Source organism: Leucopleurus acutus (assembly GCF_964270905.1).
Source record: "Leucopleurus acutus genome assembly, chromosome: 8".
NCBI lineage: Eukaryota > Metazoa > Chordata > Mammalia > Artiodactyla > Delphinidae > Leucopleurus > Leucopleurus acutus.
In genome coordinates, this window is record NC_139151.1 from 55,360,560 (window position 1) to 55,384,271 (window position 23,712).

At 58.6% G+C, this 23,712-nt stretch overlaps 2 protein-coding genes across 2 annotated transcripts in view; both read right to left on the reverse strand.

Annotated features, from left to right (window-relative positions):
- CAPN5 (calpain 5) overlaps window positions 1-22,041 on the reverse strand; it is a gene marked incomplete at both ends in the record, with an annotated part of 35,534 nt that extends 13,493 nt beyond the window's left edge. Inside the window, 2 exons of the mRNA XM_082844124.1 lie at window positions 14,709-14,840; window positions 21,877-22,041. Coding sequence (XP_082700250.1) covers window positions 14,709-14,840; window positions 21,877-22,041 — 297 coding nt within the window. The remainder of the gene's footprint in view (window positions 1-14,708; window positions 14,841-21,876) is intronic.
- On the reverse strand, window positions 8,498-8,974 carry OMP (olfactory marker protein; the record flags this gene model as incomplete). The annotated part of the gene is made up of 1 exon (XM_082843918.1): window positions 8,498-8,974. One exon carries the CDS (start codon window positions 8,972-8,974, stop codon window positions 8,498-8,500), a length of 477 nt encoding a protein of 158 aa, XP_082700044.1.
- Window positions 22,042-23,712: the final 1,671 nt, after the last annotated feature.

Below are 23,712 nucleotides of genomic sequence, written 5' to 3' on the forward strand. Positions count from 1 at the left end.
TCTGAGCAGGTGTCCTGAGAGCTGGCAGTGGGCATCGCCCCAGCAGACTAGGACAAACAGAGGAATTTGGGGCAGCAGGAGGTGGGGAGGCAGGGGAAGAAAAAACCCTCACCCTGCTGAGTCAGGGGGACCTGCTGGCCCTTTCGGGCAAGGACCCAGAGGAGCCAAACTCCATCAAGACCAGAAGAACCATCTTCTAGAAGAAAATCACTCCCAGGTATGGGGGTGGGCACGCAGGCAATCCGCCTGAGGAGCCAGAGATGTATCAGGAGGCTGTAAATCCCAAGGTCCGGAGCAGCCTGGGCACAGAGATTTCAGCCAAAAGCCATTCCCAGCCCCCACCCTCATTAAGGATGCTTCTGTTTACACGTCTCCAACCATCAACAGGGATGCCGGCAAAGAGAAATGCTCCCTAGTGGGACATTCGGGACCAAGACAATGAAAATGATAAGCACAGTGAGAGGCATTACAGCCACTAATGGAGCCCAGCTAAGTGCTGAAGCGCCTGAACCCTCAGGGCTGTCTTCTGAGGGGTAGGGCAGGAAGTCACTGCAGAAGGCCACCCACAGGCACCAGTGAGGGAGGCAGGATTCACACTCAGGGCTTCAGAGCCTGACACAGAGTCTAGAACCCAGCAAGGGCTGATTACTAGCTGGTCCCTTTTCAGTCAACTGGGTGTCCTTTCTCAGTGAAAACTCCCAGGCTGGCCTCTGCCCTGACCCGTGGCAGGTTCCCTGACACTTGATTTCAGGACAGAAAAGTGTATCAAAAATGGGTTACAGGGACCTCCCTGGTGGCGCAGTGGTTAAGAATCCGCCTGCCAGTGCAGGGGACACGGGTTCGAGCCCTGGTCCAGGAAGATCCCCCATGCCATGGAGCAACTAAGCCCGTGTGTCACAACTACTGAGCCTACGCTCTAGAGTCCGAGAGCCACAACTATTGAGGCCATGTGCCACAACTACTGAAGCCGCACGCCTAGAGCCCGTGCTCTGCAACAAGAGAAGCCAGCCAATGAGAAGCCCGCGCACCGCGACGAAGAGTAGCCCCTGCTCGCAGCAACTAGAGAAAGTCCGCGTGCAGCAGTGAAGACCCAACGCAGCCAAAAATAAATAAATAAATTTATTTTGCAAAAAAGGGGGTACATGCAGGGGCACAGAGCAATGGAGAGTCGGAAGCTGGGAACACTGGCCTGGCCACTGCACCCTCCTCCACTCCTCCCTGCTCTGAAAGCTCTGGATTGCACGGGATGCGGAAGAAGGATGGGGGAGGGGGGAGGGAAGAAGAGGAGCCCTTGCAGGAGCTGGGAGGTACCACTGGGGCCACGGGAGGATCATTAAACCCAGGGCTTGGCTCTGAATCCTCTGTTACTCAAAAGGCAGCTAATGAGGCTCCAGGGCCTGTGATAAGAGTCAACGAACTCCATGGGCCTCAATTTCCCTCCCACACCACAGCCCTTCAAGGAAGCCCTTCAAGGAAGCCCCAGGCCAGCCTTCTCACCCCTCAGCCCCTCTCTGCTGCCAGCCAGGGTACCAAGCGAGAGGAAGCAGTCTGTCCAGGGAGGTGTGCTCCCACGGGCACACAAACCAGACACCCTCCACACCACATCCGGTCATGCCAGAAATCAAGGAAGCAACCAGAGGATTCAGGACCAATCTGAAGAGGCTCCCACTAGCCAAAGACGGCCCAATCTGAGCAGCAGTAAAGGATAATGACAGTGATGAATGAAAACACATCCGATATGTTCAAATCCATGAGACCATGATGATATTAACACAAACAAATAATTAGTCACTGTTGGAGGGTGGCAGGGAAACAACTCATTGTTTTGAAACTGGAAATCGAAAGGAAAAAAAAAAAATCAAAGACTTAACCTGACTTTTCTATACAAATTGTGCCATAGAGTAACCAACAGCAGATGAAGGGAGGTTTTTATCTGGTGATGAATTCCATCCAAGAAGTGAGAAGAAATTAGAATATTAGACTCCTATTCCTTTTTTCTTTTTAATATATTTATTTATTTATTTTTGACTGCGTTGGGTCTTCGTTGCTGTGTGTGCGGGCTTTCTCTAGTTGCGGCGAGTGGGGGGCTACTCTTCATTGTGGTGGACGGGCTTCTCATCACGGTGGCTTCTCTTGTTGTGGAGCACAGGCTCTAGGCGCACGGGCTTCAGTAGTTGCAGCACAAGGGCTCAGTACTTGTGGCTCGCGGGCTCTAGAGTGCAGGCTCAGTAGTTATGGCGCACGGGCCTAGTTGCTCCGCGGCATGTGGGATCTTCCCGGACCAGGGCTTGAACCCATATCCCCTGCTTTGGCAGGTGGATTCTTAACCACAGCGCCACCAGGGAAGTCCTAGACTCCTATTCTTTTGCAACCACTGACAAATAATGGATTTAGGTAATCATGCTTCTAACATCGATTTAGGATCACCGATGGTTCCTATGTCACAAAAAAGAGACAACCCGACATTAGGTACCTCCTGAGACAACTTTGCCTATGAAGCAGTTGTGCAAAAAAAATTGTGCCGCATCTTATGAAGCCTCCAGAGGTGAGTGCTACCTCACAGGAAACTCAGGGCACAAATATTAATCAACACCATGAAAACGAAGCCTGCAAAATCCAGATGGTTGGAAACTCCCAGGACAAATGACTGGCTTCTTCAGCAACTAGATTGCAAGGGAAAAATATGAAAAGATGAAGGGGAACCAACGGACTGCAGTAATGGACCTTTGGATCTGATTCAAACAAACTGTAAAATATACATATAAGCATTTGTGACCCAGAGTGGAAACCAGAACATTTACTGGGTATTTGATGATATTAAGGAATCATTATAAAGTTACTTTAGTTATGTTACGATATTATGGTTCCGGGTTTCGAACGAGTCCTTATCGTTCAGAGATACATCCAGAAATATTTACAGATGAAATGACATGCTGCCTGGGGGGAGCGGGGTTGTAGAGGAAACAAGATCAACCACGAGTTGGCAGTGGTTGAGGTGGAGGGATGGGTCCAAGGGCTCACTAGGCTGTCTCTCTCCTCTCGCGTGACTACAGTTGAAAAGCCCCATCGCCAGGGACACTAGCTCCCTGGCCCGGCATTCAAAGCCCTGCGGGCAGCTCTCACCTTCACCCCTGAACACTGCCTCCCTCAGGCCCTATAGGAATCTACACCCCGTGATGCCTCAGGCCACCTCAGCTTTGCACGGGTGGTCATCCCCGTCCCTGGTCCCTGTCCGTCCGGGGCCAGCTGAGCAGCAGCTTGCAGGGTCCTCCTGACCCCACCCTCCCCTTGGGCGCCATCCAGCAGCCCCTCCCCCAAGCTCCTGCTCAGATCCCCACCGCCCGGCACAGGGCCAGGGCCAGCTCCACAGCTGGCTGAGTCTTTCTGGGAGGAAAATCCCCAAATGCCGGCCGCAGCGAGGGCCTGGACAGCTGGCGAGCTTGTACACACTACTGGTGTGAAAGGAAAATACAAATGGAGTCAGTTTTACTAAGACAGCGCTCTAAAACGGAGCTGGGAGGCCACTGAGAAAGTGTGATTTCTGCACGTCATCACCTGCACGGAATCCGAACTTTGACCACTTCTTGTCTTAACGCAGCCATCCAGAACGTTTGCCCAGTGTTCCAGAAACTCAAGATATTTATTGGATCCTTACCCTAAAATAACTCTTGACAGCCTCAAGGACACATATTTCCTTTAACGACCTTATGGCTTTTGCCTGTACAAGCCCAACTTCCTCTTCCCTGAAACGCTCTTTGGTTCTACCTGAATCTGTGTCTCCCCCGTTGCAATTCCTAAGACCTGCAAATAAAGCTCCTTGTCCTCTGTAGCCTTGATACTGATTGTCGTTTGATGCTGGACATCAATTTACCAACCTCGGTGTGTGGCTGGGACTTAAGCTTCGACTAGGCCACCTCCCGGAGCCTCAGTGTCTCCGCATCTACCTACCCTCCCTCCAAGGCTGTTGTGGGAACGAAGGTGCAGAACGGCCTTGGCTGTACTGCATCGACTGTGGAGGGCTGTGCACACATGAGGGGTCGTCCCTGCTGGTGTGTGGAGTACATGGTGTGTGCAAACCTCGGGGGGACCTGGTCAACCTCCCTCCCAAGAGGAGAAAGGAAACCCTTAACGACAATCCACTGTGCAGATGGGAAAAACAGGCCTGAAGGGGCTGAGGCACCTCCTTGGGCTGACCGGGCAGTGAGGCAAGAACTCGGTGGGATTTGGAGCCCCTCGTGCGCCCATTAACAGCCACCCGCTGCAGAATCACCCAGAAACCTCAGAGTTCCACTGATGGGTGTGCCACAGTACTCCCTGGTGCCCCAGCACCTGGAGCACCCCCCGGTGATCTCCCCCAGGGACTCCCACCCAGACCCAAGTGGCTGGGCTCAAATCCTGCTGGGACCCTGGGCAAGTGAGTGAACGCCCGTGTGTGAGTGTGTGCACAGAAGCATGCATGTGTACGTGCAAGTGTGTGCGTGTGTGTCTGTCCGTGTGGCAGAGAGGGAGCTTCCCACACATTTCTGCTTGGGACCCCAGAGGGCCAGCCAGGAGCATTTCTAAACAAGGCCAGTAGGGCTGCAGGCTGAGGGGCTACAGTGGAGTTTCCTGTGTTACCCAAGCTGGGTGAGGTGAGCCACGGTCCTCTCCAGATCCTCAGAACGAGAGGGTCCCTGGTTCTGAGCATCTGGTTTCTCAGTTCTCAGCTTCTGATTCCAAGAGTCTCAAATTCCTGAGTTTCAGACGCCACGGCTGGAAGAAGCCAGGAAGATTGGGCAATCCCCACCCCCAGCCCCCTGGGAGAGGAGCGCCTCCAGCTCACCACCTGGAGCGTGGGGTGCTGACACACCTGCAGGGGGCCCCGGGATCCCTGTTCACAAGGAGTGAGCACAGCCAGACGCTCAGAGACCTGGGCGGCCCCTCGGGCTAGGCTCCCAGGCTCGACTGTGAGGGCTTAAGGTTCCCTCAGCTGGGCCCTTCCAAGCCTGGTAATGGTGAGGAGAATCCACTCCCCCATGACCACTCTCTCCAACCACAGAGCCAGGCCTGGACCCTGCCTATCCCTCCACCCCACACTGCCTAAGCACTGGCTGCTGTGTTGCCTCAAGCAACTCACTACACCTCTCTGAACCCTACACTCTTCCTTAGTAAGTAGGTTCTCCTAACACCCTCCTCTCAGAATCATGGTGCAAAGTGACACTCTGTGTCTACAGCGACTGGGAAAGTACAAGGAGGAAATCCAGAGAGGAAGCCCGTGTGCCTCTCAGGAAGCTCAGTGCTTCACTAGCTTTAAGTCATTTCATCTTCACAGTGACCCGATGAGGAAAGAACCATTACTATCCCCACCGACAGATGAGCAAACAGGCTCCGAGAGGCTGCTCAGGGTCACACGGGTGGTGGCTGGCGGCAGCGCCAGGCTGGGTCCCTCACGCTACCGTACACTGGCTCAGTGGGAGGCAGGAGCTCAGGAAACGGCGGGTCTCTCTGCTCGGTGGTTTCTCACCGGTTCCGTGGACAGCAGGTCCTCATTTCCCATTCCCTGCACTCCCCCCGACCCAGTCTCAGGAGCAGAACCAGGCCTTCTACTGCTGTCCTCGGGGTGGGAAGCCTGGGTTCCCGTCTCTGTTCCCCCCACCCCTCCCAGAAGTATCTTCAGGAGTGGATGGAGGCTGGGGCTGGAGGGCAGGGCTTGGGGAAGGGAAATGAGGCGGCAGCAGCTGCTCTGGGCAGGGCTCTGGGGTGGAGGAAGACGGGGATGCGAGACCTGCCCGAGGAGCTGTTCCCAAGCAAAGCCCCAAGAGCGGCCTCGGAAGCGGGGCCTGCCCTTGTCTTGGGGGAGAAGCCGGCCTTGCCCGGGCCTGGGCCCTCAGATGGGATGGGGGCATAGGTCCTTCCCATCCCAGGGGGCCAGGGTCATGGGGTCGAAGGTCCACAGACCCGGAGCTTGATCCACGTGCACCCCGTCGCCGGCCCCTCCACACACCCTCTGTGACTTCGGGCCGGCAGCCTCCTCCCCGGGCCTCTGTTGTCACCGTCCACAAATTGAGTGAGGGTCAGGGTCAGGCGGGGCACTAAGGCGACATGGTGACATGGGTCTTCTCTGGTCAGTGGGGCAGGGCTGCAAGGGGCTTCCGAGAACCAGGCTGTTCCCTTTAGAAGGCCTGAGGCTGGGAGAGGGTCAGGGGCTGCCTGAGGACATACAGCATGTTAGGGAAATCGGGGCACAGGCCTGATCCCACCCCACCTCTCAGCCACTCCCCTGTCCCGTCTGCCTCCTGCCCGGCCACCCTGCAAGGGAGGGAGACTCCAGATTGAGCACGGCTTGGTGGGTCCCCACCATCCCCTGTGGGCCCCAAGTGTCTCCCCGAGGCCTCAGCATGGCTCTCTCCGTGCCCCATACAGAGGCTGGTCTGGGGGCCACTGGAGAAAAAACTGTCAGGGCTGTTGGTTCCTGGCTGGGTGTCACGGGACCTGGTTTCAAACCCCATGCTGATGTCTGACCTTGGGCCAGTCACCACCTGCTCTGGGCCTCAGCCCTGAAAGCGGCAGGAGGAGGGGGCAGGGGTGTGCAGGGGGCCCAGGGAGGGGTGGCTCCTGGGAAGAGAACGCGTACCACGAGGCGGGGACACACAGGCTTTACCGGGGACACGCAGTGAGCACGGCAGAGGCACTCACATGCCTGCACAGAACAGATGCGCTGGGGTGCGGATACAAGCAGTCTGCAGCCAGAGGGGCCCCAGAGCTGCAGGGAGGAGTCAAGCAGAGAGGCAGAAGGACAGGGCCATCCACAGGGGTCTAGCCTCCAGGTTCCCCCGGAGTCAGCAGAGAAGCAGGCAGGAATCCAAGCATGTCCCGGAACAGACACCCGAGTTTCAGGTTAGAAAGGACCATCGCTCACACCACGGCCAAATCTCCCACTGAAGAATCGACTCCAGCTGCTTCTGCCTGCCTGCCTCCAAAGTGGGGGCCTGCCCTCCCGGCAGCCCTGGCCACTAGGGTTGGCTCTGACCCTCGATCTCTCAGTGCCTCTGCTCCCAGGGCCCTGCAGCCCCCCGACGGCTCTGCTTCACGAGGGAAATGTCACGGGCACGTCCCTGACACAAAACAGGGCTGACCTGGAGACACGGTGTTGGGGGCGCTTCCTGAGGTGCCCTCGGCTGGTGCCAGGTCTCAGAGGAGCTCACTGGGCCTGTGCAGCGTGAGGGGGGCTTGGAACTGAATCTGCTGGCAATTGTGCCTCAGTTTCCGTGTTTGGTGAGTGGGTTCTGCCCTGTGACCTCTGAGGCCAGTGTTCCGCCGTCACACCACACTGTCACCTCCAGCCCACTTCTGACCTTCATCCATCGCAGCTCCCCTCCAAGGCTGCCCCCGATTCCCACCCCTCAACCCTGCCAAAGGTGCCGCACCAGGATGACACACCTGCCTTCTCCGACCAGTTAGCCAGGAAAAGCCTGACATCCCAGGAGGGGACACCTCAGGCCCCACAGATGTTACTGTCTCCAGCTCCAGGGCTCTGGACCCCCTCTATCCAGCTTCCCCCAGGCAGAGGGAAACCTGTTTACTACACTGTTCCCCACTTCACTGCATGAACCTCAAAGTCTCCCGGCTCAGGAGCTTCCCCTCCCCAAGGCCATCCTGATCAAGCCCCCGCTAAGGGCCACCAGGGAACCAGCTAGGCAATTCAGGCTTATCCACAGGGCAGGTATGGAATACAACCGTATGAATATAGCATGCTCTCTCTCAAGACATATGTGTACGTATAGATAGATACATCTCTATGCAACGTTTTTGAGATCTCCCCCTTCACTTCTCCCCTCCTGAAGTCCCAGAAAACCAAGAGCTGGCCTGCACAGCCTCCAGCGTGCCAGCCACTGCCCACTGCCCAAATCAGCCCTCACAGCAACCCTGCCCAATGTCTTAAGAGCCCTGAGGTGTCGTGGGCCCACACAAGGTGCCCGGAGCAGCAGGCTGAGTGCTCACCTCCAGACACGGACACTGGGAAGGGGCATCGTGGCCAGGAGGGCAGCAGATGCCTGTGTGCCAGACTCTCCAAGGAAGCTGCTTTGTCATCTCTGGGCCCCTGTCTCCGGAGGAAGCCCAGTGGCTGGTTCTTTAGAGGTGTCTCTCTCTCGGTCTGTGTCTGTCTCTGTCTTGGTCTCTCAGTCTCTCTCCCAACAATGGAGCAGAGAGAAGCCCACCTCCCAAGGCCTCTCCATCTTCCCACACTAGCCCCGACCAGGTCTCCATGGTCTACGGCAGAAGCAGCGGCAGCCAGGTCAGCTTCTAGACTACGGAGCCCTTGCATCTTCCTCCCGTGAACAGGAGCGCCAGCACCAGGGAAAGGAAAGAAGGAAGGACGCAGGCTCAGGGGTCCCGGCCAAGCCAAGTACAGGCCAGCAGCTAGAAGAATGTCCCCAAACACACACATGGGGGAAAGGGGTATGGGCAGGGGTCAGGCAGGTGGGCCAAGGGAGAGGGTAGCAGCGGGCAGCTGTCATCAGAGCTGGCTGAAGACCACGGAGGCCTTGAGGCTGGCAGGCTCGACGCCCTCGCTGAAGGTGATGAGGAAGTACATGACCTTGCGGATCATGGCCAGCTCGGACAGGCGCTCCCCAAACTCCAGGGCGTCGGCCTCATTCCAATCCATGGCTTCCGAGTCCTCCTTGCGCCAGAAGATGGCAGCGGGGTCCAGCAGCTGCCGCGTCATGAGGTTGGTGAGGTCGGGCATCCAGATCTGGGAGGTGCCCGTGATGGTGACCCTGCCCGGCTTGTCCAGCACGACGTCCAGCCTCTGCTGCTGGATGAAGTCGATGCGGTACATGGACTTCGCTGGCGACGGCAGCTTCTCGCCATCCTGGCGCCTCCCCCCGCGCTGCTTCAGACTCTCCACGCGCAGCCGCATCTGCTTGGTCAGGTCCTCGCCCAGGACCAGGGGCGTGTCCAGCTGGGTCGGCTTCGGCTCGTCCTCCGCCATGGCCCCCTTGCTGCTGCCGCCTCCACCGTCCAGGAGCCGAGTGGACTGGGGCCTCACGGCCAAGGCGAGAGGCCACCAAAGAGGGGCCCCGTCTCCCCTTTCGCCCCCCTTCTCGTCCCGCCCCTCTTTGCCACTGGCTCTTCCCAGCCCCACCCCGTCCTCAAAATGGAGTGTGCAGGAGGGCGGGCGTCCCCACGTGCCTCGGTAATGGAGGTACTGCAGGCCGGCAGGAGGGTGGCAGGCTCCTCAGGGACCAGCTGTGGCAACCGCGCTGGCCACCACGGATGGGCTGAGAGCTGGCTTGCTGTGAAGAGGGAGCACTGCTTACAGGCAGTAAGAGGGCAGGAGGCGGGGGGCAAGCGCTCACTGGAGACACAGGAGGAGAGGCTGAAGAGCCCCTGGCAGGAGGGTGGGAAATAAGGCCCAGAGGGGCCCACCGATTTGAGACTTGAAGTCACCTAAGCCGAACCTTGGCGCTCTCCTTGACTCGGCCTCACCCGCACCCCTCCATGCCCGATGGGCAAGGCCTGTGGATGACCCTGGAAACACGTCTCCCCAGCCCCACTGCCAGGACCCCGGCCCAGCCACCATCATCTCTCACCTAGACCGATGTTCTCAAACTTCAGGGAGCATCAAAACCAGCTGCAGGACTTAAAACTCAGTGTGCTGGGCCCCACCCCAGAGTTTCTGATTTAATCGGTCTCGGGTGCGGCCTGAGAACCTGCATTTCTAACAGCCTCCCAGGTGATGCTGATACCGCTGGTCCAGGAGCTGTATTTTGAGAATCACTGACCTGGATGATTCTTGCCTGCTGGCCCCGCCTCAACCCTGCGCCGCATGGCAGCCACATGCCCAGGAAGCTCTTCTACTAAAATCCCACCACTTATCACCCCTGTGTTGAGCCTCAGTTTCCCCCAGGAGACTTGAGGCCATGGAAGAATCTGACAAACGTCTGTATCCCCGGTGCCTGAGGGGGAACCAGGAGCTCAGCTGTTATACGTGGGCAAATGGAAGAAATGTAAGCGTAACTGGGGGTGGGGGTGAGGGAGAGGGGAAGCTGCCATGACACTGCCACACACAGAAAAGAGGACAGAAGCACAGACCAAAGTGTAATACCTGAAAACAATCTGAAGGGCCCAGTGGACCACAAGCACAGTCAATTGCTAGATGGAAGCTAAGTAAGTCAGTGGGGTCTTGGGCTACACAAACAGCAAGAGGGTCACCAAAGGGGACCACGCACCCGATCCTGTTAAGACAACACCTCAAGCCCTTGGGTCAGTTCTGGGGGCTGCTGACAGCAATTCCCCGATGGTATTCGAGAAAACCAGGCAGCAAATGTTAAACTGCCTGTCCCTCACAGAACCTTTTACTTTGTAGCTGGAGCAGCAGAGGAGAGGGGAACAATGTGTCTGGGGAGTGACTGTTCGGGGAGCTTCTCTCTCCTTCATGAGGAGGAGCTATTTCCTTCCCAGCACTAAATTTTGATTTTTATTTGTACATTTGCTTCGTTTTGGTCTGTGATGTCTCCCCACCAAGAGGGCAGGGACTGTGGCTGTCTGGTTCATCACTCTAGTCACTACCTAGAACAGGGCTGCCACATAGGAGGGCCTCAGAAATCCTGAATGAATGAATGAACGAATGACACTGACAAGAGAATAGCTGATGGATCATGGGGCCTAAGGACAAGGACGACAAGAGGAAGATGGGCACATGGGGAGAGAGTACACAGGCATTGACCGAAGTCAAAACGTGGTTTAGAGACATCTGTGCATCGGGCACAGGAAGGCGGGAGACGGCTGGAAGGTGAGGGTGATGGAGGAACAGAACCAAGCACTGGGCCAGGGTGATGAGGGCAGGGTGTCAGCCACACAGGCACAGTAACCCCCGGGACGCAGCAGTACTTGGGGTGGGAAAGGCTGGGAAACTGGAGGTGCTGAGCCCTTGATGCCTGGGTGCCAGGGTAGCTGGGTGCCAGGGGATGGCTGTAAGGTGGGCTGCTGGTGGGGGCCGGGGGTGGGGGGAGTGGGGGACTAATGGCATGAGCATGCAGGGGTCTATATGGGGAGGGTGTGGTCTGGAGGCATCACTGAAGGGAGAGAATGCCGCCACCGCTCCGGGCCTGCAGGACATGGTGGGAGGTGCCCAGCTTCTACCAATGAGGATTCAGAGGCCGCAGGACCCTGGGGAAGGGCCTGGTCTCGGCCTGGGCAGAGGGTTACCGACCGGCAGGAAGAGGCTGAAGGTGGAAGCCGTTACCAGGGCTGGGGCCTCACAGACAGGCAGGGCAGGAGGGAGGGAGCCGTGGGGACCAAGGACGGCCAGAGGGGAAGGAAGGGCAGGCGGGAGGCTGCGGGTGGGGCTGGCCCACTGCTTCCCACAAACCTCTGCTTGGCCACCAGATGCCTTGGGAGGCCCCACCAAAGGCTGGACGTAGGAGTGAACAGAGAAGAGAAAAGCAAGGTCCAGACTGGCATCTGTGACTGCAAACATGTGATCATAACAAATGAACAAGCCCCTCTTTAACCCCCAATGGAAAAAAGACTAGAAGGAAATGTAGAAAACCCTCAACACGGGCTGTTTCCAGGTAGTTTTTAAAATCACCTGTCCCCAGTACCTAGAGTGGCGCTGGGGCATAGCTGGTGCTCAATTATCGCGTGGTGCATCAACTGCTATATGCTAAAGGGCGGGGATTGCTCATATAACATGGGCAGGGGTGGGATGGGAAACGTTTTTAAGAGGAACTAAAAGACTGCGAGGCCCTGCCACCAGGTGCCTCCCCTAGGCCGCGGCCCAGGATGCCCACCCCCCAAAACTCGCTCTCAGACACTCGGGCACCCCGCAGGGTTTCTGCTCAATTCTGCTCTCCCCCCACCGGGGTCATGGCTGTCTCCTCCTGGGCCTGGGTACCCCATGACTCAGAGCAGGGCTCAGGCCTGCCCTTGCGCCTGGGGCCACGCCAGGCTCTAGGGAAGGTGCGCTCACCTGGCTTGGGCCAGGCCAGGCTAATGGCAAATGCTTCACCCCAGCGTCACATCTGACGTCTGGTCCACAAAACCTGGTCACCTGAAGTCCACGGCCCTGCCCTCAGGGAATGCACAGTCAAGTTGGGGAGACCATAATGCCCCCATCAGGGATCCCATAGGACGGGGAGGCCTGCTTCCTAGAAGTGTCCGGCAGAAGAGAGGAATAGGTGGGAGGCCAGAGGAGGGGCAGAGAGGGATTAGATTGCTGCTAAATGCCATGGGCTTGCCCCACACCCCTACCCCGTGGGCTCCTTTAATCCTCCCACTACCATGGGGACTGGAAAAGTCAGGTTTACACAGAGGCCAAGAGAAGAAACATGACCTGACCAAGGTCACACGACTAGCGAGAAACCCAGCCAGAATCAAACCCAGGACCCGCTGGCTTCAAATCCCCCGCCTGTCGGCCCCAGGCCGTGTCAAGTACTAAAGGTCAAGGGGCGGCTTTCTGGAGAAGGGGGCATGTGTGTCGGGGCGTGATGTGCCTGCACTGAGGCTCAGCACCCCCAGAGTGTGAGGTGGGTGGAGCAGGGGTGCAGCTCAGGCTGAGTGCCCCCATTCCATGGAGAAAACAGGGTGGGGCAGGGGAGGCCCTGCAGGGCAACAGGCCCAGCAAGTGAGGGGTGACAACAAACAGGGCCCAGTCAGCAGGGACAGGAGGGGAGGTAAGGTACAGTAATGAGCTCCCCGGGGCCTCGTGCCTGCTGCCGGGACCCAGGGTCTCTCACCACAGCAGCACCAGAAGGCAGAGTGCGATTAGCCCAGAGCAGCCCTGCCTCGCCCAACCTCCCAGGGACCTAAGCTCCTGGAGATCTGCCCCTGAAGCTTCCAGACAAGCCAGGCTGGGTGCCCCAACACCCTGCAGGAGGAACCTTAGGCCCAGAGACAAACACAGGCCTGCCCATGGTCACAAAGCACCAACAAAAACCTCTTGCCTGCGGGTCCAGGGCCCCTTCTTCCACTTGCTAGGTGGAGAGCTGTCCCAGGGGTCGGGCCCAGGGCAGGGCACACGGTAAGCTGAGGCTCATCTCTACAAATGACTAGACAGCCCGTTCCCCAGGAGGGGACACAGAGGGCCAGGCCCCGGCCCCACTGCAGGCCCCGGGAGGCCTGGGGCTGCTGGCCAGTCGCTGGGGAGGAACTCTGTTCTCAAAACTTTCTTGAGCCCTCTCTGTGCTGGGCTCCTGCTGGGCTCAGCAGGAAGATATAGACCAGCTTTGTCTGTGAGCTCGAGAGGGGAGATCACAGATAAACAGGCAATTACAGGGCTGGGTGCCCCACAGGGTTCCCATGTGCCACCTCCAGCCCTAGACGGAGCCCTGACCGGGGCACCTTGTTCTGGGCTCAGAGAAGGGGGTTGGAGCCTGGAGGCAGGAGGGTGAGGGCAGCTCTACACCCGAAGCACAGCGCCAGATCCCGAGCCTCTGTGGGCCATGAGGCTCTCCAAGGCCCTCCCAGCTTGGACGCCCCGTGACCACCCATGGCCTCTGCCGAGGGGCCTACAGCACAGAGCTTCCCGTATCCCACAGGACCACCGGGGCCAGGCCCCAGGGATGCCCACTCGGGGGTGGCTTTGAGAGGTCACACCCCTGTTCAGAAGACATGACAACAGGACACCTACCACAGTCCCAGCCTCGGCGAAGGGCGCAGCTCCCTCATCAGAGGGACTGAGGCTGAGGGACGCCTCAGAGGATGAGAACAAACTCATCTGCTCCTTGTACCCTGCTTGCCCAGGAACACCCATCATGTTCCATGAATCTTAATGATCACAACACTGGTCACTGCAGCGCTGCCCTGCACAAGGCCCTGTAAGCACAGTACCTTGTTCCACCCTCACAGCTCCCCGAGAGGGAGCTACTCTGATATCCCAACGTTCTGGGTGAGTAACCTGAGGCTAATTACAAAGCTATGAAACGGCGAGGCTGGGACTCGCACCTGAGCCTGTAAGACTCGGATGCCCGGTGTTCTTAAGCCCTACCGCTAGTCCCTACAGAAAGAGCAGAAAGGGCAGGGATGAGAAAGGGGCAATGACTTGTATTTGCTGGCGTGGGAACCCAGGATGCAGTCCCCATCAGTTACTCTTTAGAAACCACAACTCCAGCCTCCCTGCTTCCCCAAGGAGGGAGCTCTGAGTGTTGGACTTAAGGGCTGCACCGCCGAATGCTGCCACGAGAGGGCGAAGTGTCAGGACCGGAGCCCATTCTTTCCAACCTAAAACCCTGTGGTTCTGGTCCAGAATATCAGCTGCTTGGAACCATGAATCATGAAACAGGATTGTCTGGATCACTCCAGCTGTTCGGAGTGAGAAGAGTGAGGCCCAGAGAAGGACAAGAGCTGGCCAAGTCGCACAGCAGATACTGGCAGGGGTCTCCTGAGCCGCAGTTAGTGGTGTCTCCACACTGCACATGCTTTAGGCAGCCTCCACATTTCACAGGTGCGTATTCTGCTCAGTGGGCCCCCAACAGTCAAGAGCGGCCGCATCAGAACTGGGAGCTCTGCAGATTCCCAGCACCTGCCCCTGAGCTGGCAGGGGCAGGGAAGGCGATTCTGATGCTCAGTCAGTACTGGGGAGCCCTGGCATCACCCCGCCCCACCCCCACACAGGCTGTCACAACGTCTCACCTGCTCACTCAGGCTGCACCTCCCCCATCTGATGGGGAGGGCGCCAGGCTGAGTTGAGTCTCCCCAGCACCCCCGCCTGACCCAGGCCTCACCTTTTGCCACAGTGACTCGCGGGACGCGAGGGACGAGCAGGCCGCCACAAACCAGCAGTTGCCCACCTGGCCCTGGTGCAGGTCGTGGGAGCTGATGCCATCCACAAAGAGGCGGGGGTCCTCGCATATGTCCTGTGGAGAAGCCGAGAGGAGACCTCACTGTCTGCTGGAGATTCGCACGCCTCCCCTTGCCTCCTGGGGCCCTGGGTCAGCTTCTCCAAGTCCAGCTTCCCCCAGGGCTGCCCAGAAAGCCCTTCTCCCCTCCCCTGGCTGAAGAACTCTGCTCTTCTGCCGAAGTTTGGATGATGAGCAAATACTGCGGAAGGACTTCGAGGGGCTGGACCCAGGCCACCACCTTCCTCCTGCCCTCTGTGGTCCTCCCTGACCAGCAAGGGCTCAGTGTCCATCATCCTCCAGCACCAGCAGCCCTGCAGGGTCATCCCAGCCAGCTCTCAGGGGCCCACAGTCACAAAGTGGGGTGAGGTGCAGGGCAGAAACACATCAAAATTGCACATGACGAGTGCAAAGGGCCAGGGAGAAGCGAGGAGACAACCATCCCAGGACCCATATGGGCACATCCTCGGGCTGTCTCATCTGACCCTCACCCCACCCAAGCAGTGTAGCATTTTTATTCCATTTTATGGATGAGGAATGAAGGTTCAGAGACAGGCAGTGACTTTCAAGGACACACAGCAAGAAATGCCGAGCAGAGCTGAGCAGACACCCCCAGAGCTCCCCGAGTGCCCACCCCAGTCCCCTCCTCCTCACCCATCAGCATCTTCACTCTACAGAGCTGAGAGCGAGTGACTGCTCTCCAAGGGGGGCAACAATACGGGCTGGGGGAGGTAAACACTGAGACATGCCTTCCTTCCTGCTGGCACCGTGATCTATCCTCACCATGGTCCTGAGAGGTGAGCATTGTGCTCATTTCACAGATGAGGAAACTGAGGCCCAGAGAGGTTGAACAACATACCCCAGCCACACAGCACTGGCCTGCCTCCACTTCAGCTGGTGCTCCTGAACCAGTTCAATCATAACAGAGCTAATGAGGTCCTACCGGAGGCAGCCAGCAGAGGGCAGCAGAGTCAGGAACTCAGAATTCAAATTCCTGCTCCCCATTTACCGGCTGTGCAACTTTGGGCCAGTGGCTCAACCTCTCTGAGCCTCCATTTCCTCCCCGTGCAAAGGAAGTAGATTATTATGCTTGCAGGGCTGTGTAAGGACTCCACAGAACATGCAGGCAGAGCACTTGGCAGGGGAAAACGGGGCAAAGGGCCATCAGGTCTCACTAAGGTGTTCAGGACTCCTGTTGCCACCTCTGCCTGGGAAAACCAGAGTTTGGGAGGGCCATTGAGCACTGTAACTCCCCTGAGGGCATGAGCACTCCAGATGGGATTTCAGGGTGACCCAGGGCCAAGCTGCAAGAGGCTCCCCCAGAGTACAGACTGCGGAATGCCACAGGTCTGAGTAACACTGCCCCAGGTCATGGAAACCCAGTGAGGCTGGAAACCCAGTGAGCTCTCAGGAAGCAGTGGCTTTGCCTCCCACCCAGCTGCCCTCCTTATCTTATCTCCCAGGCCCAGCTCAGAATTCTGAGCCAGAGGGAGCCATGACTTAGCATCTGCCTCCCTGGGGCCCGGAAGGGCAGGCAGGACAAGGGTGGAGGGGGGCTTCGTACCTGGAGGACCCCAGCCACATCCCCGCCATGGGAAAAGAGACAGCTACCGCCTGGCATCAGAGGAAGTGACTTCTGAGGCACCCCTCCCCCTTGTGGGCCCTGCACAGAGACAGGACCACCCATTCCACAGAGGAGATGCCGAGGCCCAGGACGGGGCAGGGACGCCTGGGGTCATGAGGCAGGTGGATGGATGAGACAGAGCCTAGCCCCCGGAACAGAGCTCTCCTCCCCACTAAGCGGCACTGCCAGGGCAGCCTGTGGGCAGGTCCAGCCACCCCAGCCTGCCCCAGACACTCCTCTGGCCCCTGGGAGAGACTGAGCTCAGGGCTCCGGAGTCCGTGGTTCCAGGCTCGGCACCGCCCTGACTCCCTGTGATAGAGCAGAGACCTGGGGCGAATCTGCCAGCCTGGGAGGGGGCGGAGAGGAGGAGGTGCTCTGGGTGTGTTCCCGCTGCCAGGAGAGGCGCGGGTTTGCCAGCTCAAGATAGAGAAACGACTTGAGGTTGGCGGCGGCACCTGGGGTTGGCCCTGGAGTCCAGCGGCCACCTTGGGACACCTGGAGTCCAGCGGCCACCTTGGGACACCTGGAGTCCAGCGGCCACCTTGGGACACCCTGGAGTCCAGCGGCCACCTTGGGACACCCTGGAGTCCAGCGGCCACCTTGGGACACCCTGAATGGAACAATCAGAAACAGCTTGCAATGACTGGGCACTTGCTGTGTGCCCAGCTGTGCAGAACAACCCTATGAGACACGTACGGTTAGCATCCCCATTTTATAGATGAGGAAACCAAGGCACAGAGAGGGTAAGTCATTTGCACAGGGCCACAGAGGAAGAGGTGAACTGAGATTCCAATTCAGACAGTCAGCTCCAGAGCCTCCAGCTGGGCCAGGACTTATGAGTGACAAAGCTACCATCCCTTCTCCATCCCCTGCACCTGTCCTTAGCCCAGCTTGGAGGACTTGCTATGGCAATATGGCAATATGCCATATTGGCAATATGCCAATATGGCAATGAGACCAAGGGGTCAGGGGCAGCGCAGACCCTCACCTTTGTCACCATACAGCCCCGGCTTCTCAAGACCAGTGTTTGTCGTTCCACCTTTCCTGGGCCATTGGCTAAGCACAGAGGACAGAGCCAGTCAGAAAATTCCCAGCCCACAGGCAGCACCCTTGAGGAGGAGAAGCCTGAGTATAACCCTCCATGTGAGCACAGCTGTGACAACAGGAACCCAGGGAGAGATCAGAGGAGGCTGCCTGGAGGCGGTGACGCCAGCAGAACAGGCATGGAGAGGGCTGATGGGCAAGGAGGCTCCAGAGGGGAATGCAGACTCTAAACTCCCCCCAAGATGGGATCCAGCCACAGCCTCGAGACCAATGCCACCTCTGACGCCATCCTCCCTGGGGCCCCCAGCCAGCTGTGCTCCCTCCCAACAGCTGTGCTGCCCTCCCTGAAGTTCACCTTTGGTCTCCCTCACCGGCCTGAGAGCTCCAGGGCAGGGCCCAGGTCTGGCTCTGCCCACCTCCGGTGTCAGGAACAGGACTTGTCAGGTTCTGCTGCGGGCAGGAGCCCTGGGAGGAAGGGACAGCAGAGTGGCCTGCAGGACAGGGCTGGGGTGACCACTCCTCCGGTCAACGTACGTCTCTGTGGGGCACAGCCTCCTGCTCCTGCGGTCACCTCTCACCTCTCGGCCCCTTCCAGCCTGCCAGGCCAGCTGCACCGGACATAGGTCACAGCCCGTAACCATCTCCTCACTGAACCAGAACTTCAGGTTTCCAGGCCCGGTGCAGAAACAGGAAGGCAGCTAGTCAACGGATCCAGGGCGCCTTCAGCCCCTCCGCTCTCCCCGCTTCTCCTCATCCATCCACCTTCACCCCAGTCACCTCCCTCCTGGAAGCTAAGATCACAGCTGGAATCGATTAGAACGGGGAAACTGAGGCCCAGGAAGGAAGCAGGACCTCTGCCTGGGACCGAAAACAGGGCAGTGTTCTCAGGGGTTACAGCCTGTGCCCCATCCCCTCTGCAACAGACTTGCCCCCCCGCCCCATCCTCCCATCCTTCAAGGCCACCGGAGCACATGCCAGGGAGGGGATCATTCCTGGGCGGGGCAGGGCAGAGGCCCAGGTGGCTGGACTTGACGCAACCTGCCTGCTTCACGGCATAAAGGGGCCTCATGCTCAGCACAGCCAAAGAGCGGGGCCTTCTCCAGGTGCTGGTGCGAGCATGAGCCCCAGATGGGCCGGGACCACCAGGCCACCTTGCGAGAGTTCTGGGAGGTTCCAAAACTGACGTCTGCTTGTGGGATCCCTATTTGTTCCCTTCTTGGTTCCAGCAAAGGACCTGCAGGCTTATCATCCCCAGAGATGGGACAAGGCACAGTGCAGCAAGGGGGGACATGGGGTGGAGTGGTACGCAGGGATGAGAAGCGGCGGTACTGAGGCCCTGGGCCTGACAGAGGAGGAAGCCTCCCATCCACCCATCCCCTTGGGATTCCCCCTGAGTCCCAGGTCTCCTCCAGTCTCTTATCTCCTCTTATCTCCCTGGCCAGGCCCCTAAGGGAGGCCAGCAGATGTTTACTGAATGGGAAAAAAAAAACAAAGAAACACTGGACCTGGGAGGAGGGTGTGGGCCAAGGCAGGTGCCCTGGGTGGGACTGAAGTGGACCAGAGAGTCCAAGAGATGGGACTTCCGGGCGGGGCTGGCTCTCGGTCCCCAACACCAGGCCGGCAGGAGCAAGGTGGTGAGAGCAGGCAGGTTGTCATCTGCCCCCTGTGTGTTGAACAGCACAGATATACCTCAAATCACTTCAACCTCCAGAAACCAGGAGCAGCGAGAACTATTCTCCCCATTCACAGATGAGGTAACTGAGGCCCGGGGAGGGGAAGTGACTTGTTCAAGGTCACACCTCCTGCAAGGTAGGGCCAAGGCCATCTGGCTCAAAAGCCAGCCTCCTCATTCCATTTTGGGAGAAAGAAGAGGGAGGCTGGCAGGCAGGGAGGCTGGCCGAGGAGATCCCCCCAAGAGCAGAGAGGCCACAACTAATGTCAAGAGAAGGAGCTAGGGGAGGGGTGCGAGTGAAGACGGGCTTCCCCTGGGCCTTCGAGAAAGTTGGCTTTTTGCTGCATTTGTAAACAGTCAGGTCACAGGACCCAGGAAATGGGACTCCATAGAAACACGGCTGCCTCGGGCCATGCTCCACCTCAAGGGAGTTAATGGTCATCCCACTGGGCTGGCCCCACCCCACCAGCCTGAGGCAAGTGAGCCTGACTTCCTGCTCCACCAACCCTACATCCCGCATCTGGTGGAGCAGGGCCTGCCCGCCATCCCACCCTGCCACCACCTACAGCCCCACTTACAAAGGGCCGTCCATCACACACACCCCAGTCCACACCGTCTCACCCCGTCATCCCACACCACTCAGAAGTGCCTGGCCCTGAACTGCCTCCCAACCCAGAACTGACCCCCACCGCCGCCCCTGGGCCCCGCTCAGTCGTCTCCATCTCAACGCCAACCACCACAAGCTGCCTGTCACCGGCCTCCACATCCAAGGCAGGGGCAGCTCCGCTCCTCCTCTTTATGTGTCTAGGAACAGCTAGGCACCAAGCCCAGGGAGAAAGGCAGCAAAGGAGAGTGTGCCGTGGCAGGACTCCTGAACTGGCAGGCAAAGGGCCCAGAGAGGGCAGGTGACTCCAGCAGGGTCACACAGCAGGGGGATGCTGAGCCCAGCCAGCTTGGCATTTCCTCCTCTCACTGCAGCAAGCCATGCCTCACCAGCCTCCTTCCAGAGCCGCAGGATCTAAACTGTCTGAGTGATGGCCAGAGGGCAGCAGAGGGCCAGGAGGGGAGCAGCGAGGGGGTGGAGTGAGAGGAGGGCAGGGAGCTCCAGCACCCAAGGCCTCACAAAGGCCTATTGAGGCCGGCCTCCTTCCCCACCCACCAAACATAGGAGAGGGAGGAAGCCATGGGGGTTGGGGGTTCACCAAGGGGCAGGAGTCTCAGGCCAGGCCGGGAGGAGGCTGGGAGTTCGGAGAACCAAGGCAGCGCAGCTCATGGGGCTGAGGTCCCCAGGGGGCACCAAGGACCCTCTATCTGGGACCGGGGAGGTGGGCCAGGGCGGGCAGGAGCCCGGGGAGGAAGGGACAGCCCAGTGGCCTGCAGGACCAGTGCAGGCCACTCTGCTGCGCCCCGCTGGGCGATCGGGGCACGTGCTTGCCCCTCCCGGACTCAGTTTCCCTACCTCTTAAGCACCCCAGTCCAAGAACATCGGATTCTGTGCATTGGAAGGGACTTGAGAGCCTGGCCTGTGAGAGGAACATGAAAACTGAATTTCACTTTCCCAAAATGTCCAGCGGGGCTGGAAGGCACTTTGTAACGTGCAAATCTTCCCCCATCACACGCTGCTGACAGCCTGGCCTAAGATCCCCGCTGCCTCAGAGCACAGCTGCCCTGGCCCAGCCCTGCCGACCCCAGGGCCCCCGGGGCTTCCTCTCCCCTTACTTCACCCCACACACCCCACGCTCCTGCCACATCCCAAATAAGGCTGAGGTTTCAAGCTCGTGTCTTTCTCACACCCCACGCTCTCACCCCTCAACTCTGAGATGCCTCCTCTGAGTACTGGAGGGGGAGTCTCCCCCGCCCCAGGCACCTCGGTCCAGCACCGTCTCCTGTACTGAAGTCCCTTCGGTGTGACCAACTCTCAGTGTCACCAGCACAGCCGCGGAGACTGGGGAGGGGGCCTGGGGCACTGGCCTTCAGCAGCCTCTCCGTCACCCAGGCCCCCGGGACACCCACTCTCACACTCAGGAATCGGGGTTAAAGAGAATGAGATCATGCCATGAGGCCAGAAGCTTCTGTTCAACACGTTCCAGCCACAGCGACCAAGGCTGGGACAGAGGGAGCCTCCAGACAGATGCTCCGTAATTCACAGATCCCGGCAATAATGGTGACAGCTGGCTTGTGGGTGCCAGGCGTGGCGCCAGGCGTTCACGCATCGTCTCTTTTAATGCCCACAACTCTATGCGGTATTTCTTACTATTACTATTACTACTGATTAACCATCGTGATAAATACCTTCCATGTACAGCAAATGACTATTTCAAAATCACTATGACGATAATCAGCAAAGTAAATTCCTTCTACTTGAATGTCACTCTACGTTGTACTAAAAAAAAAGGCACGTCCAAGTCACCTCATTTGTGTCCGAAAAACGACCCTGGCAGGAGGGTTTGCAGAACAGAGGGCCCCACTTTCCTCATAAGGAAGCTGAGGCCCAGAGAGGTCCTGGCTGGGCAGTGGTGGCCACGGAACTGGGGGCTGCTCTCCTGGCTCCCCATCCGGATGAAATCCCACAGCAGGCGGGCCCAGCGTCAGCCGCTCCACTTTCTCGGCTGCCTGGGGCCTCAGAGCGACCCCTGCCAGTCACCCGCTGTCCCCCGCAGACTGGGTGGGTCTGGGCTTGCCCACCTCGGCACCAGTTCGGACCAGACACTGACCTTGGGGCGCTTCCACCTGACGGCGGGCCCTGGGGTGCCCGTATAATACAGTGAGTCGTCGGTGGCGGGGAAGGTCGGGTCCTCAAAGAGCACCTTCCTGCGCAGACAGGCCCGTTTCAGGGCCGAGTAGTTCTGGTCCTCATAGGGCTTCACACAGGAGAACATGGTGACCGCTGACCCGGGAGGGGAGGCCGAGACAAGGCAGCAGAGGGCAGCTCCTGGGGCACCTGGGACGACAGAAAATCAGAAGAGCATCACTTCCTGAGGACTGGAGGCCCCGAGGGATATGCTGAGTGAGGTGGTCCCCGCGTGCTCCCTCCCCACAGGTCTGGGAAGTGGGCATCCTCATCCCCATGGCACAGGCCAGGAACTGAGGCTCAGCGAGGGGGAGAGACCTGCCCAAGGTCACACAGCTGGTACGCACAGAGCAGGGAGAGGAACCAACTAACTCCACAGCCTGAATTTCCTCATTTCTGATGCTTAGAGGTGACGCCAGGCCCGTGGGCCGACAGGGCACAACCACAATGGCGCTCAGGGCTGCCTGGCCGCACCCACGACCTCCCTTCCTTTGTTCCACCAGCCTTCCTAGAGCTCCCAGACAGAATCAGACCAGTGGTGACCCAGCAGTTCCCTGGCTGGTGTCACACCCACAGGAAAGCGGCAGCACTGTCTCCAAGTTTCCCTCTTCCGGACCCTCACGCCTTAGCCTAGAGCCGCAAGATCATCTCTGGCCTGTGTGGAAAACCCTTGGCCCTGGAGGCCCGTCCAGCCTTCAGTCACATCCCTTCTCACCGCCTCCTTCCAGCACTCTGCCTTCTCCACCGCACTTCGGAATAAATGCCTCCAGTTCTGTAGGGAGTGCTCTCCTCCACGCTGGTGACCTAACCTCCCCCGAGGACTCCCAGTCCCACCCTGTGACCTTCCAGTCTCCAAAGCCAGACTCTCCCACACGGCCTCCCAGACCTTGCAGCGTCTCACACTCCTGGACGTCGGTCTCCTCTTCCTAGGCCTCAGGGGCATCTAGCGCTGGTCCGGACCCAACTCCCCCTCTGACCTCCCCTCCCCCTCAGGGGTCCCCTGGCGGATGGATGACCCCCACATCCCTCTGTTCAGCCTGGACCCATCTTCTAGGCTTCCAACTGGCCCATCTCCTGCGAGGCCCAAACTCCACAGCAGAGTCTGGACTTGTATCCACACGCAGCCCTGGCACATGAAGGCGCTGCGCCTATCAGCGCCCCGCAGTCCAGCACCCTGAACCTTGTAGCCGTGTGCTGACCAAATGCAAGAGACCCAGACTGGACCGACTCAGGAAAGGGCTCTGGGAGGGGAGAGGAGGAGAGGGAACCGCAGCCAGGTGCCCTGACAGAGGCTGGGACAGCCAGGCACCTGACTGACAGCCCCATCTATGGCCCTGTATCTCACACTCCATCTGGGCTGCTGGCTCCAGCCGGGATCTCCACATCCCCAGGCCTACTTATCACTGGGCCTGCTCAGGGCAACGCTGCAATCCCGAACCCCCAAGACACAGGCCCCAACTTCGCAGCCTAGCTGAGGGAAACTGAGGCAAGCTAGGCCAGCTTCTAGGGCAAACTTGAGTTTGTGAGCAAACTGATATGGGTGTCAGTCCCAGCTGTACTACTCACCTGCTGTGTGGCCCTGAGCAAGTCACTCAACCTCTCTGATTCCCTATTTTCGCATCTCCAAGATGGGAACAACGTTGCTTCAGTAACTGGAAGATGCCAGTAAAATTAACCAGAGGCTGCGGAGACTGCTTAGCAGGCCAGAGGGAAGAGGAAGAACAGAAGTAGAAAAGCCCCTCTCATTCCCAAGAGAGAA